Raw genomic sequence first — 17,715 nt, forward strand, 5'->3', positions numbered from 1 at the left:
AGTTTCATAGTGGAGACATCAGGGGGAGGGACTTGTGCAGACTCAAAAGCCTGATGGTGCAGCCACAAGTGACAGAAAACAACAGAGACGGTGAAGGAGCCAGTTTCATGAGGAGAGCAGAGCAGCTGCTGGAGACGTGGGAACAGATGTGAGTTCATCAGCAGCTCTGCACCAGACAAGCTTTAACACTGAGGTAAGATGTAGCTGCTGCTCGGATTAATGTTTGACATGAAGCTTAACATATGGGAAGTTTGTTCTAGTTCAGCTTTCGTAAAGGATGAGATTGCCTTTTATTTCTACTTCATTATTTATTTCATTCATTCTTACTCATAGAGGGAACAATAGAAATACAAAGAGTATGCTGTGGCCTGTGTCAGACACAATGTTTCACAATAGATACCCTGCCCTCAATACCCCAAATGCTCTTATCTTTTAATTTGTAATCCTGTTATAATCACAAGAACAAAACTGTGTTACATGGATCAGCTTGGCACAGTTATATTTTAAGCCAGTAAATCAGTATTTAGACAAATTAAAGACAAACCAAGCGCACTTTCTCATTTTCTTCGCTGGTTAAGTTATAGTGTTGTTAGGACTTTCTGAACAGGAAGGTGAAAGTACGTACAGCTCTGAGATGGAATGCTCCACAGCAAGCTGCAACACGTCGTAAAGATTTTCTTTTCTCCTGTTAGAAATCAAAGTGAGCTGCTGTTTTATATCCACAGGGTTGGACTCGGGGAGAAAAGACAGGCTGGACAGACAGACCCCATCAGATAAAGCACATCAATGAAGACACCTGGCATGGCGGTTTTCAAGGAACAGAACGTGGATGATTTCTATGAAATTGGGGAGGAACTCGGAAGGTGAGTACAGCAGAAAATGTTTATTTCCAGTGCTTAAGAAACTTTGTGTGAGTCAGAGTGGGGACTCCTCTGCTTGCCTCTATGTATGCAAACAGCTGGCTTGTTTAAGCTTGACTTGGGGAGTGTCACTGTGTCAAAACTAGGTGGAAGTTTACAGCCAGAGATAAAGTCTGAAAAGTGAACACTCAGTTCAGTCCAGGATAGAGAAAGAAATATATGATTTTTGCCAAAGCTGATTCTGGGCGGTGGTGGATCCAATGTGTTGAAGTTTAAATGTTAAGGAGGGGTTTTAATTCAGAGCACACATCAAGGAAACAGCGTCTAATGGGGAAATAAATTAAAGGAAGTTGGCAGAGTGCAGCGTGGCCTGAGGAAGCTGCAGAGTCGTTTTGCACGGACGGACAGCTCGGGCATACGCACCACTTGTTAACAGATGGAGAGGGTGTGAGGAGAAAGCGTCCGACCTGTGACCTTTCGCTACCTGTCAAAATACACACTGCGCTCCAGTGTCTGCTGGCCGCTGACTCTCTGACACACCCTGACAGCACAAACCAAGATCTGCTCTGGAAATGCTTCAGCTGCATTTCAGGAAAGATCTTATGTCCAGCACTTTGATTGTTTTCTACATTGAGATTCTACACATTTCCTCATTTGTTTACCTATGAAACATTCAAATGCATATGCACTTGAAAAGCAGGTATTTACTGGATTTATCTGGGTTAGACTTCACAATAAGGCATTCATTACTCAGGGGTCACAGGGTGCAAATGGGGATTTTATTCATAAGAATTCATAAATGCTTTACTGATAAGATGTAAGGCAGTTTTGGGTTTTCAAGTCAAATTACATGTTGACCAATTACTGCAGAGTGGCTAAATGCACTTTTTAATAACTTAAGAACAAATTAATGACAAATTGTGATTCATAATTGCAGATGATTTTCTAACATTGTAGCTTCCTGATTAATTAAAGACAAATATTCATCACGTTCATAACCTGGCAACCGAAACAAGTTTTAATTGACCTATAAAGCATTAGTGGTTAATTTTTTTGAACGTTAATTAAGCTACTATTGTTATAACGTATAAAGTATTTATACATTTTTACCTCCACCAAGGAGGTCATGTTTTCACCCCAGACCATTTGTTGGTTGTTTGGTGGAACTAGGCAGAACAGGTGGGTGGGCAGAACCCAATTAACTTTGGTGTTCATCTGGGTCAGGGGGTGGTCTAGACTATTTTCTTCACTTTTATAAATAACATTTCACCATTTTCCCAGGTAAGAATTCATGAATCTTAATGAATAAAATCCAGCACATTTGTGAGACTAATATTTATGAGTGTGTTAAATTTGGTGCAGATTTGATTAAGAAATTTAAATGTGGTTTCATGAGAGCAGTGTTGGGCCTTGGTGGCGATATCAATTGTAATTTATACAGTAATTTTTTTACAGAGGCAGACTCAGTGTGCTTTAAAGATGAAACAAAAATTGATAGAAAATATTTATTGATACTAATTGGTATGTACTCTACTGAGTGCTATTCTAAGGTGAATCGCTGCTCAGAACTCAAAACATCATCAGCGAGTTGTGGCTGAGCTGAAACTTGTTGCTTGAAAAGAGAACTGTGAGCTGAGGTTTCTACATGTTCAGCTTCACCATTGTGAGAAGCAGAAACTCACATCTACTGTGGTTTTTAACGCTGCAGATGTTTGTGACTGAAACCACAAACCTTTTTTTTTCAGACACAGGACACATCTGAGAATTTGATTACGAATTCAGCTGGAGTTTTTCGCTCGTAGCTCTTGGTTGATGTTTAGACAGCTTTATAGTGAGCTTTGAGTTCGCCCACAGTTTGTGTTGGCCTCATGGGTTCAGACCTCTCCACAGTGGAACTGTTGCTCAATCTTCCTCTCAGGAGAGTGGGGAAATTCGATGAATGGGGCCAGACACTGATCGATGTGGGGTATTTAAATGTCCTGTGCTCTTTAGAACTGTTAGGCCGAGAGGAAAGTCTATTTGTCATATCAGCCGCCCACTGTTGACAAATTCTAATGTCACAGGACCCCACACGGTTGTACTCACTGTTTCTTTCCACCGCTGATGCAGAGCATTTGGTAAACCTATCTGTAGGACAACCCTGTGCTTGAGATGTGAGGCATTCACTGACAACTGTACCAGTCTTAACAAGTGATTGATGACATGATGATGACATACAGTAGGAAGTGTGGGCCCACAGCTGCCACTGCCCCCCCCACCACCGCCCATGAAACTGGTGAACCCATGGCGAGCTGTTATGCAAGTGACCATCAAGGCAAGGTGCTGAAGTATGTGAACTCTACCTGTCAACAACAGACTCATGCTTGTCCATGTTTGGTCATGACCAGCACCATGTTCTGTCCAACATCTTGAGTACATTTACAAGATGTTATTTCTGTGTTCACTGATATTAAAAAACCACCGTCTCTGTTAGTCATCGCAAAGTGACGACAAAAATTCACAGGATGCACCGTTGGATAGGAAGTGCCATTGTCTTTCCGTTCCGGAACAAAAATAAAAAGCTTGTAAACTTCCTCTAATTACTGAATACTGCACTGACACCATGGCGGATATGAGTATGATGTCTACTTCACAGGTTAGTGTATTCAGCTGGGAGTCTATGGTGTTTATCTATGCTGGCTGTAGGACTTTGTGGATGTGTAGGTGTCAGTTTTTTGGCTCACTACTTTGGTCCATGCTAAAATATTGGAGGGATTGACAAGAAGTTTTGAACCTGCATTCATGGTCCCCGGATGCTGACTCATAATGATTGGTTCTCTAGTGCAGTAGAGGAAGTCTGTGCAGTATCTGGGATGGAGCCACGGTAGTGATGTCCCACTAATACACGTGCTCGACCAAGTCTCAGCCATTAATCATGATGTTTCCTTCCTTTTTTATAGCATCAAATAACTAATTGAAGACAAGCTCTTTGGAAAAATGAACAAACATCAGTGTGATGAGAACATTTGAATTGACATGTACTTTTTAGTTTGGTCTACGTCTCACCCACTAACATGGAGGACGCAGGGTCTCTTCATCTAGGGAGGTGGGGCTGATTGAGACGCTTTGGCTTCTTTTTTGAGGAGCTGTCATGTCGTCCATCTTTATAGATAGTGAACATTATGCGAAACTTGAGCAGGCTCATCATTCAGTTAGATATATTTCAATGCAGAAATACTGACGAGGTCTGATCTCACCACACCTGATATAAAACGTGTTTCCCACCTCCTCTCTGGTTGAATTCAGTTCTAGAAACACATGGAAATGAATTGGTGAAATGTGCAGAAGTTGCTTGTCTTTGGCGAGGATGCAGGGAGGGCAGCGATGCTCGGTGGAGGCAGCAGCGTTCACATTTGGGATGTGTTGAAGTGCGAGGTGCAACAGGTGCTCCTGGCGAATGCAGTAAAGTGATAGAATTTCTCCAAAGGGATCTACTGTACGAGGTTTATCTATAGTCCTGATGGAGGGTGTGCACGGAGCAAGTCAGGAATGCACGTAGTCAGCTCTGAGAAACACGCATTCCAGCTGTTGAGTGGGTAGAAAAATGTGTTTATTCAAAGCAGCCTGACAGAGGGAACTCCACATTGACCTCTCAGACATTCCCAGAGTTCCCGTTTTGACAAGGGTCATCCCTTTACTGTCAGCAAACACTCGTAAATCCTTGCTGTGCCACAGATTATTTGTTGACATTGGACCACTTCAAAACCAATGGGGATCTACAGTATCCTGAACAATTTAAAAGGCATTTATGTTGAAGTAATATGCTTTTCAAAACAAAAGCATAGTGGCTGTTGTGTTACTCAATACAAAATAATTGATGTTTTCTGCTGTGTGAGGCTCATTATTGTAGAAGTTCGAGCTGCTCCTCCAGCCCTCATTTTACAGATGGTAGTCAGGGACAGGGCTTGGCCAATTATGAATCTGGCTTTCATTGTCATCGCAGGCCCCCGAGCTTGTTCAGTTGAGAAATGTGTTTAAATATTGGGCCGGCGCCACTTGTCCGAGCATTCCTCCAACCTTGGCTGTGGATAATAACCTTCAGCTGTTGGAAGTGGAAACTCTGCGGAGTGATGGTACTTTCAGCCCCACCGGCCCCGGCTTAGAGGCTAAGACAGCCGGCACGCCTGGCCCGTTGTGGAATACCACTCCCAGCATCACTGCTCTCTCTGCTGTTACTCTACACGACTTCGCAGCCACACTAAAGCATTCGTGTCGTGCACTTTCTCACATTTTGGCGACAACCATCAACGAGAAGGATTATTCTGCTTGGCCTTGCTCTAACAGGCAAATCAAGGACACTGCTGCCGCTTCTGCCATGTGACTCTTTCTCCCCTTAGGGTGCCTGTTTTTGGCAAGCGAGATTTCATTGGACGGCTTACCCTCCTCTCCAGTTCACACATTATCATCGTCATCTTTAACATTGTCAGCCTCTCAGGGACGTCTCAGAGGTGTAGATGTCCCCCGAATGGAACAGAGAGGGGGAGAATTAGAGAATCCACATTGCTCTGCTTCATCACCCCACCCTCCCTGTTGTTACCTCTGCAGCATGAGGCTCTTTGTTATGATGTGAGATGCTTCCTCCCCCACTCAGTCCCTCTCTCTCTCTCTCCTACTTTTCTGCATTCTCTGGACATGTTCACATGCTCTTGATATCGTTTAGTTGTGGTGATATTAATGAAATTATCTTAATAACTACCTTGTGCTTTACAGTTGACGAGATACTGCACTGGAATCCGGAAGTGATGCTGACTCACATATTTTCTTTCTGTCCGTTAGACACACCAGTGATGTAATGCCCTGAAAACATGTCAAGCAAATAAAAACCTTTCACCTTCAACCTTTTGTTGTCAAGGAGACGTCCATTTATCTTTTCATATTAGTGGGTTTTCCCTTCAGTTCAATAAACGTTTGTTGGCTTGCATGAAAAGAAAACCTCAGTTGTTGTTTCATTGTTTTTGAGTGAGGTAAATCTAATAGGAAGCTTAGTATGTACAGTGGAGCTGCTCCCAGATGTGACTGTTGAGTGAGCACAGGACTGGGTGTGCCTCACAAGAGCAAACTGGCTCACCCACCCTACAAGTTATGTGGTTAATGAAAGATTAAACTCACCATGGCTTCCAACCACAAAGAGGATTACTGTTGTTCGGTTATTTTTTAATCCATTTATTACCTCTGCCAAGGAGGTTATGTTATCTTACCCCTGTCTGTTTGTTGGTTGGTTGGTCTGTATGTTTATTACGACAAACCTTGGTGGAGGAACATGGTATAGGACTCATTAACTTTTGGTGCGGATCCAGATCAGGGGCGTTTTCTGCAACATTGCGAGATAGGGCTCCACTAAGTGCCATTCTAGTTTGTTTTGTGATGAGCTCTGTGTGAGTGCTACTTGAGAGTGTAAGTGGAAACTGAGTGTGGCAGGAGCAGAGTGGGCATCCATGCATTTGTAGACGCTTGTCTTTTATCCAGCAGCTCCTGATAACACTCATCTTTTCCACTCATCCTTTCTTTCCACCCCCAGGCCCCCTATCTCTTCCTCCACAGCAGCAGTGGAGAATGAGCCTGGAGGCTGAGCTATTCTTAGCACCACTAGACACCATGATGATAGTGGATGCAGAGTGGACAGCTTCTCACAGCCACCTTGGAATCTCAGTGTTGACTGTTATGTCCGAAATATATGAGATGCCAGTTATTATCTCTCTCGTCCTCTTGGAGTTCCTTCACATTGTCTAAAAATACTCAGTGTCTCTATTATTCAAAGACAAAGGTAAATTGACTGCATCTCACTTTTCTTATCGACCAGCCTCATTCACCCACTCACACATGCATTCCCACAGGGATACTATATATTGTGAGTTTTTTCTATAACAGTCCTCCCTCTGATAAAAAAAAACATCATTGGCAATCTGGGGTTCAGTATTTTGCCCACTTTGGCATGTAGCCTCCAGCAGCCGGGGATCCAACCATCAACTTCATGTTTGGTTGATGAACCGCTCTACCTCCTTAGCCGAAGTCGCCACAAATGGCAACCTCGTTACACAGAACGACATCTCTGCGACCACAACACTCACACTCATGTCTCAGTCGCCTACGGATCAGTGACTAAGACGTCGGAATTCATAGTGTTGGCAGTTCAGGTCCGAGATCAGTCTCAGTCAGCCTGAGATTACATGTGCTGGTCTGATCACAGAGACTCTGCACATATATTTAACTGGAAAATGTTTTCACACTCTTCAATCTGTCTGTCAGTGACTCAATCCTGAGTGAAAGTACCGTGTAGTTATGTTGGAGGAGAGTGACAGTGAAGCAACAGAGTCACAGTCCGAGGCTCAGCGAGAAGTGAAACAATCGTCCACTGAGAGATGCTCTCTGAGCCACGCCTCTGTTGGGAAATATTCAGAATTCCTGGGATTTTATTTTCTCTCTGGACTGATCACTTGAGGATAGTTTGAGATTTGGCAGGAATGCTGGTGCAGTGGGAGGACAGCAGCTCTGTCCACACTGCAGGCCTGATTGTTCTTTGTCTGGCCGGGAAACAGGAAGTGATGAACTTGACCACAATATTTCATCTGGTTGTGACACGCGGCTTCCTCCCCGGCTTTCATCACCTGCAGCTATATCCTGTTGTTGATTACTAAGAATCTTATTTTGAAATGTACACAAATAAATGATGTGTAAACTGTGGTTTTTTTTTATCATTTGATACATATGAAAAAACAGCAATAACATTTTAAAATAATGTCAGTGTCTTTTATTGTGTTTTCTTTTGTCTGCAGTGGGCAATTTGCAATAGTCAAGCGCTGCACAGAGAAGAGCACGGGCACCGAATACGCCGCCAAGTTCATCAAGAAGCGCCAAAGTCGGGCCAGCAGACGAGGCGTGAGGAGAGAGGAGATCGAGAGGGAAGTGAGCATACTGCAGGAGCTCCAGCACGCAAACATTGTGTCCCTGCATGATGTGTACGAGAACCGCACAGACGTGGTGCTTATCCTCGAACTGTGAGTCACCGCATGATTCAACAACACCTTTACTTGTCATGCCCAACACCTTAAAACAGAAAGTGTGAGAGTGGGAACCTCCTCCTACACTCACTCCAACCAACGGGATGCCTATGTGACCATGGTTATTTTCTTTGATCCAATAGACAATCAACAATTAAAGTAAGAACAAGTGAAGACAGGAGTTTATTAGTTTCTGAAAATCAGCTTGATCCCACACAAACCCTGTGTTTCTGAACTCCACCAAATCACACACATTGAAGCTGATGTCCTTTCCTTAACTAAATCCATAATCAAAGTACGGTGGCAATGAAGTGCAAATTACTACATCAAAACATCACAGCAAAGAAAAACACAACGACAAATAAGAACACATTTGGACAGTGCATCCATCCTATTAGTGATGAGCCCTATCGTTTGCAGGGGTTTTGTGATTTGTTTTGCACTTCAGAGCAACCGTACTTACTTTTTTTTTTACTTTCTTTGAACTGAGCCTCCCCTGAAACCGTTTGGAGCCTCCTTTGGGAGACTTGCCTCCCTCTATAAAGACCTCTCCCTGAAAACCTCCAAACATCTGCACACAGTAGAGATTTGTATCCATTTCTTCTGCAGTCGCATGATCACAGCCTGTTTAACAAAATGTATAGTATGTTATGCAATGTTTACAGTGTTTTTAACATTTAATGTTCTGCTCCATGAGTGTTTGTTAAACATGTGTTTGCTGAAAACCTTTGTCCAATATTGTGCAAGACAAGAACTGAATGTCTCTCACAGTCGGTAATAGTTGTGTTGAAAAAAGAGACCTGAGAGGACCTCGGCTGTGTCAGCCAGCCACTGCATGGGAACATGGAGAAAACTGGGACTAATTGAAAGCTCGGTCTAATTAAAGTAGGGATGAACTGGCTGTTAGCGGCAGGATCGCACAGTGTGTGCGTCATCCGACGATCCGTCCATTATGTCGTCTTTGTATGACTGTGAAAGAAAATCATGCTTATGGGATGCCAGCTGGTCAAAGGATGCTTTATGTGGCTCTGTGAACTTAATGGGAATGATCATGAATTGGACAAACAGACGCAAAGCGGAGCTAAATAAGTAGCACAAACAAATGTATACAAGGCATCCATTCACCCTCTTGATAAATTTAATTTCATGTGTGTGTGTGTGTGTGTGTGTTTGTTTCAGGGTGTCTGGAGGAGAGCTGTTTGACTTCCTGGCTCAGAAGGAGTCTCTCAGCGAAGAGGAAGCCACTCAGTTTATCAAACAGGTCCTAAACGGAGTCCAGTACCTCCACTCCAAAAGGATTGCACATTTTGATCTAAAGGTACAACCTGCTCCAGCTGTGCATCACATGTATAAGACTATATTTGTCACGAGTGGGTGATGAAATTCTTTCCCTCTGCAGCAACTCTACCATTACACACTGTACATGCAAGGACTATATCATATATATAGCAGGTGTCTAATTAAATGTCAGTAGAGTCTAGATTTTCTGAATCACACTTCCTTCCTGTTTTCTCTAGCTGAGGCCCAGACTCTCAGATAATAACACCACAAGGTTATCTCCTCGCTTTCAGAGAGCAGTGTCGTCACCATCGCTGCTCTCTGAAAGCCACCACCCTGTTTTTCCTCTTCTCTCTTAATGTGTTCCACCAGCAACACTAATGTCTAAACTTCAAATGGCAAAAATTAAGCTTAAAATTTCAAGGGAAATAAGAACATTACTGCAAATGTGCTTGTTGACTGAAACCACTCAAGATGTCAAACATGTATAAGAAGTGTAACGGTTGCAATGTTTTTCTTTAATGCTTACACAACAGACAGCTTTAAACAGGTAACTTGAGTCATTTATTGTCTTTATGTATTAATCAGTCTCTGAATCAGAACAAATCTGCTCATAAATGTGCGTCTCTGTTTTGTTTTCTTTACCCTTCAGCCTGAAAACATAATGCTGCTGGACAGGAACGTTCCTCTACCCCGCATCAAAATCATAGACTTCGGCCTGGCACACAAAATAGAAGCTGGTGCAGATTTCAAAAACATTTTTGGCACTCCTGAGTTCGTCGGTAAGTGTTTTATATGAGATTTGTTTTCACCACAGGACAGTGTGGTGTCTGGTGGCCTGAGTGTGATGCACAAGCCTGTCCTGTCTATTTTCAGCTCCAGAGATAGTCAACTACGAGCAACTGGGATTGGAGGCAGACATGTGGTAAGATCCTTTAATTACCTCTGACTCTGCTGCCTCCCATACAACCTGTTCCAGGGCAGAACTTGGGATTAACCTTGTGCTGTTATTCACAGGAGCATCGGAGTCATCACGTATATACTGTAAGTTGTCATGATTTGTGATTATGAATAGGAATCTTGGAGATTATCGAGGAAGGTCTTAGTCAGTGTGTGAACGATTGCTGTGTTGTTTCAGGTTAAGTGGCGCGTCACCTTTCCTCGGTGACAACAAGCAGGAAACGATGGGAAACATCTCGGCAGTGAACTATGAGTTCGACGAGGAGTTCTTCAGCAACACGAGCGAGCTGGCCAAGAACTTCATCCGACAGCTCCTGGAGAAGGACACGAGGTAAACAGGCCGCTGGCAAACAGCTGAAAGCCAAAGGTCAAGTCCCGACAATGCCAGTACAAAGCCCAGCTTTAGTTCGGTTTCACTGCCATAAATCCTAAGTGCATTAAATGCGCAGTCCTGATCCAAATAAGAATGAAAGCACAGCCAGTCCACAGAAATCTAGAGCAAGGATTTGGGCTCATTTGTTATTGGTACACTAAATAAGATAAGCTGAATAAACATTATTTACACAGTAACCTCATTGCCTCAGGCAAAGCATTGTGCAATACTGTGGTCCTGTTCTGTTGCTTACCAAGTGTTTCCATTTAAAACGACTTCCCAGAAATAAAATATGCTTCTGATGGTTCCACTCATCTGAACGTATTCCCGAATGTTTCACAGCAGAGTGTGTGACTGACAGACCCCGCTCCTCTCTCCTGTATTTACTCAGCTGCATTTTCTTCTTCTAGAAAACGGATGACCATACAAGACACCCTCAATCATCCTTGGATCAAGGTATGCTCTACATGTGTGCCGTACTGTAGCATGTGTTTGGTGTTCTTAATAACTACAGTCAGCACTCCACCCACACACGTGAAACAACATGAGACAGCTCATGTCAAACAGAGAAGCAGGTTTGTTTGCACGAAAATAAAAATGACTTCAGGTTCATAAGAGTTCAAATGCTAACTTCAGTCTATATGTTCTGGAGACGTACAGTAGTTTATCACAGTGACTGTACAATAAATAAGCTGTGTCTCAGTTCAGAGGCCACATCCTTCTGAGGCTGCATTTGTAGAACAGATTGTCACAGCGGCACATATAGACTGTACCCTTTGAATGCAGCCGACAAATGTGTCCTCCATCCCAGAGAAACGAAGGCTCCATCGGGTTGATCCTTCCCGGCCCAATATATCCCAGGATTCATTGAGCTTCAGTGACCAAGTGCTTCAGTATCAAAGTCAACTCAACTGAACAGCGAATGGTTCACATGTTAAACAAAACGAAGGGACTTCAAACTTTTCTTGTCGTGCCCAACTTCAGTAATAAGGGCGGGATGAGCTGATGACTCATCAAGCCCCTGTAGACATCCCAACAAGACCGCATCCTTTGTGGACTGCATAGATTGTGTCCCCTCTGAAATGAGACATAGTTATTGTTTCCCACCCACCCCTGGGAATATTTTCACCTACAGTAATGAATAATAATAAACTTGGGAATAAACAAACACAAAACTAAACTAAACTAAAATTAGAGAGATAACATAAAAGAAAATAATCACAACAACCATTAAAGCCTGTTAAAAATCAGGCGTTAAAAGACATTGCTACAAAAATAAGTTTAAAAGTTATTAAAATAATCAAGAATCAATCCTAAATTGAACTGGCAGCCAATGAAGGGAGGCATGAAACGGAGAAATACTGGGCCTGTGCTCGGTGTTGGTTAAAATGCGAGCAGCAGCTGAAGCAAAGACCCTGAGGATTGTCTGGCACAGGTAAATACTGCATTGCAGTAATCCAGGGTTGAGAGGACAAAGGCGTGAATAAGCGTTTCTAGGTCGGGAGAAGACAAAGCTGATATGATTTTCGTTGTATTTCCTTCTCGCAGTGGTGATAGTAACTAGATTTAATACGGATCATCACGCTCAGCAGCACAGACCTAATACATCTGTAGTTCACAGTCGGAGGTCAGGGTGAAGCAACATGTCACTAATGGTGTTACTGGCATGGACACTTAACAACCCGTAACGTCAAAGGAGTCCACTCCAGTGGCAGCTGCTGAAATGCATGGAAGCAGTGATTTGCAGTGGAGTCTTCATCCTGTTTGGACACATCAGCATGAAAGCAGGAAACTTAACACACTCAACAATAACGTCTGTCCTTTTATTTTGGTGCTCTTAACTGCCATGGCTTTCGCTGTAGGGTCACACACTAATCCTACAGTACGACCTCTGCTGGGACATTCACCGCTTCGTGTGTTTCAAAGACAATGAGACAACCTCTCACTCAGTGTCCTCCCCCTCCTCCACCCCTCTGTCTGAAGTCCTGCGGCCACACGGAGGACGACAGCGGCGTCCCTGAGGCCGAGAAGAAAGCGGAGCAACTGAAGACAAAGCGTCTGAAAGAGTACACCATCCAGCTGCATTCCAGTATACCACAGAACAACACATATGCCAACTTTGAGCGCTTCGCCCATGTGGTGGAAGACATCAGCCTGATGGAGACGGGGCTGTCAGAGGTGGCAGGGGCCCACCACACTGTTCAGGGTGATATCGAGGCACTGCTCTCCATCTATAATAGCAAGGAGGCCTGGTACAAGGAGGAGAGCGAGGCAGCGAGGAAGCAGCTCTCCCAGGTCCGCTATGAGTTTCGCAAAGTGGAGACCACCAGGAGGCTGCTGCAGGAGGACATAAAGGCCGTAGATGCCAGTCTGGAGAGCATCGGTGGGAAGTACAACCAGAGGCAGAGCCAGCTGGACGCCCTGCGGCTGGAGCTGGACTCTGAAATGCAGTGGCTGCAGGATGTGATGAGCTCTCTGCATCCAGAGGGCGCTGACAGCATCCACAGCAGCAGTCTGAACATGGACGTGAAGCAGGCGCTGAAGGAGCTGCTGCGTCAGTCTTGCGGAGGGGAACTGCGCCCAGAGGCCCAGCAGCCACTCAACGAGTCCGGTTAACACGCACAGACCAAAACACGCTTTCTTTGAACTTATAGATCTTAACGTGTTTTTGGAGACGTGTTTTAAGCTTTGATTTTTGATCTCGGAGACACAAACTTTTGAATGTATAGCTGTGTAGTCTTTACGTCTACTTTTTACATTTATATCTAGATTTTTTTATTTGTAAAAAAAGTTAAAAAAAAATTTAGATAGCGTAATTGAGAGGGGGGTGTCATTTCTTGGCCAGGTACAGTGACTGATACAACACATTTTTCATCAAGCGCAAACTCTTGTGTAAAATGGCGGCTCGACATGTACATTTAGTTTTTTGTTCGTTTAATAATGTTTCCTTTGGACTGAGTCGGACCGGGTGTTAGCTTAGCTTCCAGTGCCACGGTAAGCTAACTGCTGTCTGCCTGCAAGTTCCAATTCAATGCACAGATACAACAGACACGATACGTATTGATATCGAGCCTCTGCAAGAGAGCAAATAACCGTAATTCACAAAATGTCAAACTGTTCCTTTTTTACGTGGTACAATATTAAAAATGATACTAAACTTGAAGTGTTATTAACAGAAGCTGATTAAACTTGGTTTGGTGGCTTTTATTTTAATAATGAAGTCAAATATTGGATATTAATGTTTTTACTGTGTCATGTTTACATGAATACAGAATGAAACAGCAAATATGTTCAATTGAATGTATTAGAAGTTCACATTTTCTGATTGATTTATTGTTTTTTTTCATGCCAGTATGTTTTTTAGACTTCACAGACTATTTGAACAATGGTTATAAATTTGTAAAATAACTTTTGTAGTCAGAAATGTTTTTAAAATTATTTTTATCAATTCAAAATGGGCACTTAATGAAGGTTGAATTTATTTATTTGATTTAAAATCCTTTTTATTTCTTTCTTGGAGATGTTATGAGACACAACAGCATCTATGATGAGATATTGTGAGTTTATCAGTTTTTCACCTTAATCTGTGTTTTTCAGCATCTCAACAGATGCTCACACCTCACAGTTGATGTGCACACTGACATTTTCACCTGTTGTCAAAACCTCTGAAATAAATGTTCATTATTTATTACATATCCCAATTTCTAATCTGTTGTTATTTTTAAGCAATTTCAGTTTATTTCCTGAGATTCTCCTGTGACAAGCATTCTCAAACTGTAAAATTAACGTGAAAGCTACTTGTGTTCTTTGTAGCCTCTGAATACCAGACAGGCCATGGTGAAGAGGCTGTCAGTGGTGAACTTGGAGAACTTTAGGAGACAGTACGCCCGACGCAGGTGGAAGGTAAAGTGCAGTATTTACAATCTCACAGTAAATTAAGGTTCTATAAAAAATATCATTGTTTTATGTTGTAACTCATTCTCTTTGCTTATGTCTGTTCAACAGTTCTCATTTAGAATTGTGGCTCTGTGCAACCACTTGACGCGGATCATGAGGAAGGGCAACAAGCTGCCTGAGCAGGACGGGGTATGAACACACTGTTGTAGAAGTAACATCCACGGCTCAGTCAGGAGTTAAAACAATGGTTCAACATTTTGAAAATGTTGTGTATTTGCTTTCTGGCAAATCTGGAAACTCGAGTAAAATGTCAAATTCCATGAATTTTGCCGTTTGACAGAACTAAGCACCTCTAAAGCTCATTCAATTTGACTTTATATCTTCCTTATTTAAAGAAACACTATGTAACTCATGCCAAACAACATCGCCCTCTGCAGCAGGTGGTGATTCGCTCTGTTGGGCTCTGAGTGGTTTTCATATCGAGAAAACAAAGCCTATCAATCGCTCGTTCAGTGTTATCCCACTCACTGAACGGAAATCTTCAAGGCCGAAAAAACGTTATACCTCCACAGCGTTACAAACTGGAAGTGAAGTTGCTGTAACAAACAAATCAAACTGTTAAAAATGTACTGTTATTTATTGTTATTTTAATATTTTAAGTTTCCTTGCCCGGTATATCAGTGATCAGGAAACCACTGCTAAGTACTTTTCCCTTTTTTAAACCCCAGCTTTTGTTTGAATGAAACAAGATGTAAGGTGTGGATGTTGTCATGTTATTTAAGGACAGTGCAGGCTATTTCTGGTCTTTACTCTAAGATACACTTAGCAGCTCCTGCCTGTTGCCATACATAGTAAATTTACTGTAGCGATGTGAAAATAAAATAAATTACATCATCCAACTGTCGGCATTAAAGCAGGAGAGCATATTTCATAGTATGTTGAACCATTATTGTAAATGTAATCATGTCAACCATGATAATTGCATCAGAGGTTGAACTTGTGGAGTCATAGAGCTGTAACACCTGAACAGTTATGAGCCCATAATCTAACTAATAATAGCAGAACTATTTCTAAATTCAAACACTAGATTTTATCATCTTTCTACAGCGGGATTGTGAAAGTGACCAAGAAGACGTAGACGTCCTGAAGAGACGACCAAGAACCAGAAAGAGAAGCAGCACTTCCTGAGAGCAACAACCACCGTGTCAAGCCCAAGTGTCAAGTTTGTTGTTTCATGTTCCGGATGCAAGTAGTCACTTTTTTCACGTTCACTTTGCTGCTGACATTTTCTCAAAGAGCCAGCCACAGTGTCCGTTTGAGTAACGGCTGATTATGCAGCATTTTTATTGGTCAAGGCTACTTTGTCTTTTCCCAGTCGTAAAAACCAGCAGGTGATAGACGACCTCCTGCAATTTCTAAATTCAAATGTAGGTTTTAAAGATGAAACGTGTTATTGTTGACAGGAGCCGAGACACAACAACGTAGGCAGCTTCCTCTAATAACTGCAGTCTTAAAAGTCCCTCTGTTTGACACCTGAGTAAAAATATTCTCTTTTTACTGTCGGGTGCATGTAATGATTTGAAAGACTTGTGTTGTCCAAAGTATATGGACACATAAAACGGTTTAGTGCTGCGGGATGACAAGATGCTGGCAGGTCTTCATAAACAAATGTTTACATGTTGTTCTGCTTAAATTACAGCAATGTCTGTGTAACACACTGTTTACAGTCAACCTCTTTATTTGCCTCATCATAATTACCTGGATTGTTCACTATGCAGGCATATCTGTTGTATTAATATAGGACATTTGAAATACTGTAAATTACTTTCCAATGGGAAAATAGTTGCCTTTCATTATATTTTTGATGCAGTTGTTACTTTCTTGACATCTTTATATTTATGGTGTAAATATACATAAATGTAAGCCAAATGTCTTAAGTTCAGTTTTACTCATATCTTAGCTCAAAAGGAATGTTCACTGTCACCAACACACATTTCTGTTCACTTGTATGAAATGTAAATGGAACTTTTGTGTAATAAATTAATGAAACATGACTATTTATTTTGCTAGTTTTTATAAAATAAACAATCAGTGGCGCCATCTTGGTGCAGTTATTGGATTAAGGTCATCGACATTATTTATTTCTTTTAAAACATGCTATTGTAGGAACATGAACATTCTGTACACAAGGGCTTTTTACAGTGTTCTGTAAAACCAGTTGCGTCTGACAATAAATTCATTATCAATTCTCTGGACATCAAAGAGCACTAATTGTAGTCGGGCTCTTCTTCTAATTTTTCCTCTGGCCACCGTTCAGTTATTTGATCTTACAACAGTGGTGTTGTTTGAGCTCAGTTGGGCTGAAAGAGATCAGAGGGATCATTTGATCTGAACTAAATAGATTTTTGGCAGCAACACAATATAGGTCAATTCCACAGACTGCAAAAAGAAGTCTTGATCAACAAGTGGGTCAGTGTGAAATCTGAAGGCCTGTTGGAACACTGAACACACAGTGTTCCAATAAAAGGTTTGAAAACGTTGAGGAAACACATGAATGATTTGCGATTTCACTTCAATAAAGTTCTGTGGAAAGAATGAACGATATGAAGCAGCAGAGGCAGATTCATCCTGACAATGAATCTTTGTGTGGTTTTCTATTCACCCCGTCTCATAAATGTCTTTAAAATAACATGCACCTAATGTAAAACAGGCTTTCTATTAAAATGTCTTCAAGGTCAAGCAGGTAATTTTATAAGACAATGTAGTTTCAGTGTTGATGCACAAAAATAAAATAAAAACTCCAGAGTAATGGAGGAAACAACTGTATTCACAGACTGAGTCATTTTCTTTCTGATGATGACTAAACTGACACGGTGTGTGAAGTTGGTGGTGTCACTTTGAATCCAAGAAACAATATGAACCCCCCCCCCCCCCCACACACACACACACACACACACACACACACACAAAATCATTTGTAAAATAGCTTTTTTGTGATTTCGTATTCACATTCTGAATGTCATGGAATCAAAAGCGTTTCAAGGGACTTTGAAACCAAACCACATCATTCAAATCTTCAAACAATGTATTATATATATAATAATATAAATAATATATAAATTACAAAACAAAGCACATATTGTGCATACACGGAAATAATAGTCGAATTGGCAAAATGTGATAGCAAACCCCAACCCATACACATCATAAAAACATTTAGACCATCTTGTCTTTAACCAAATGTCTAAAGTTATAAAGCTTTTAGCAGAAAACCACTGACATTGGTTCCTCATTAGGTTTCCAACCCCAG

The 17,715-nt window shown here is 41.9% G+C and overlaps 1 protein-coding gene across 2 annotated transcripts; it reads left to right on the forward strand.

Moving 5' to 3' along the window:
- Positions 1-2: 2 nt before the first annotated feature.
- On the forward strand, positions 3-16,459 carry dapk2b (death-associated protein kinase 2b). Of its 2 annotated transcripts, XM_020078422.2 has the most exons (12): positions 3-193; positions 726-863; positions 7,673-7,894; positions 9,077-9,215; positions 9,828-9,957; positions 10,052-10,100; positions 10,193-10,219; positions 10,314-10,466; positions 10,919-10,964; positions 14,322-14,411; positions 14,514-14,594; positions 15,513-16,459. In XM_020078422.2, the coding sequence occupies exons 2-12, from the start codon at positions 787-789 to the stop codon at positions 15,591-15,593; spliced, it is 1,095 nt and encodes a 364-aa protein (XP_019933981.1). In that variant the 5' UTR covers positions 3-193; positions 726-786; the 3' UTR covers positions 15,594-16,459. The 2 variants fall into 2 exon arrangements, with proteins under 2 accessions (XP_019933981.1, XP_019933982.1); XM_020078423.2 differs by lacking the exons at positions 14,322-14,411; positions 14,514-14,594; positions 15,513-16,459 and adding an exon at positions 12,492-14,203.
- The last annotated feature ends 1,256 nt before the right edge of the window (positions 16,460-17,715 follow it).

Source organism: Paralichthys olivaceus, chromosome 7 (assembly GCF_024713975.1).
Source record: "Paralichthys olivaceus isolate ysfri-2021 chromosome 7, ASM2471397v2, whole genome shotgun sequence".
Taxonomy (NCBI): Eukaryota; Metazoa; Chordata; class Actinopteri; order Pleuronectiformes; family Paralichthyidae; genus Paralichthys; species Paralichthys olivaceus.

Bases quoted from the DNA above. Each gene is read 5' to 3' on its own strand.
- dapk2b (XM_020078423.2), top strand. From the start codon at position 787: ATGAAGACACCTGGCATGGCGGTTTTCAAGGAACAGAACGTGGATGAT. The intron at 7,895-9,076 runs GTGAGTCACCGC...TGTTTGTTTCAG, and splicing joins GTGGTGCTTATCCTCGAACT to GGTGTCTGGAGGAGAGCTGT. The intron at 9,958-10,051 runs GTAAGTGTTTTA...GTCTATTTTCAG, and splicing joins TGGCACTCCTGAGTTCGTCG to CTCCAGAGATAGTCAACTAC.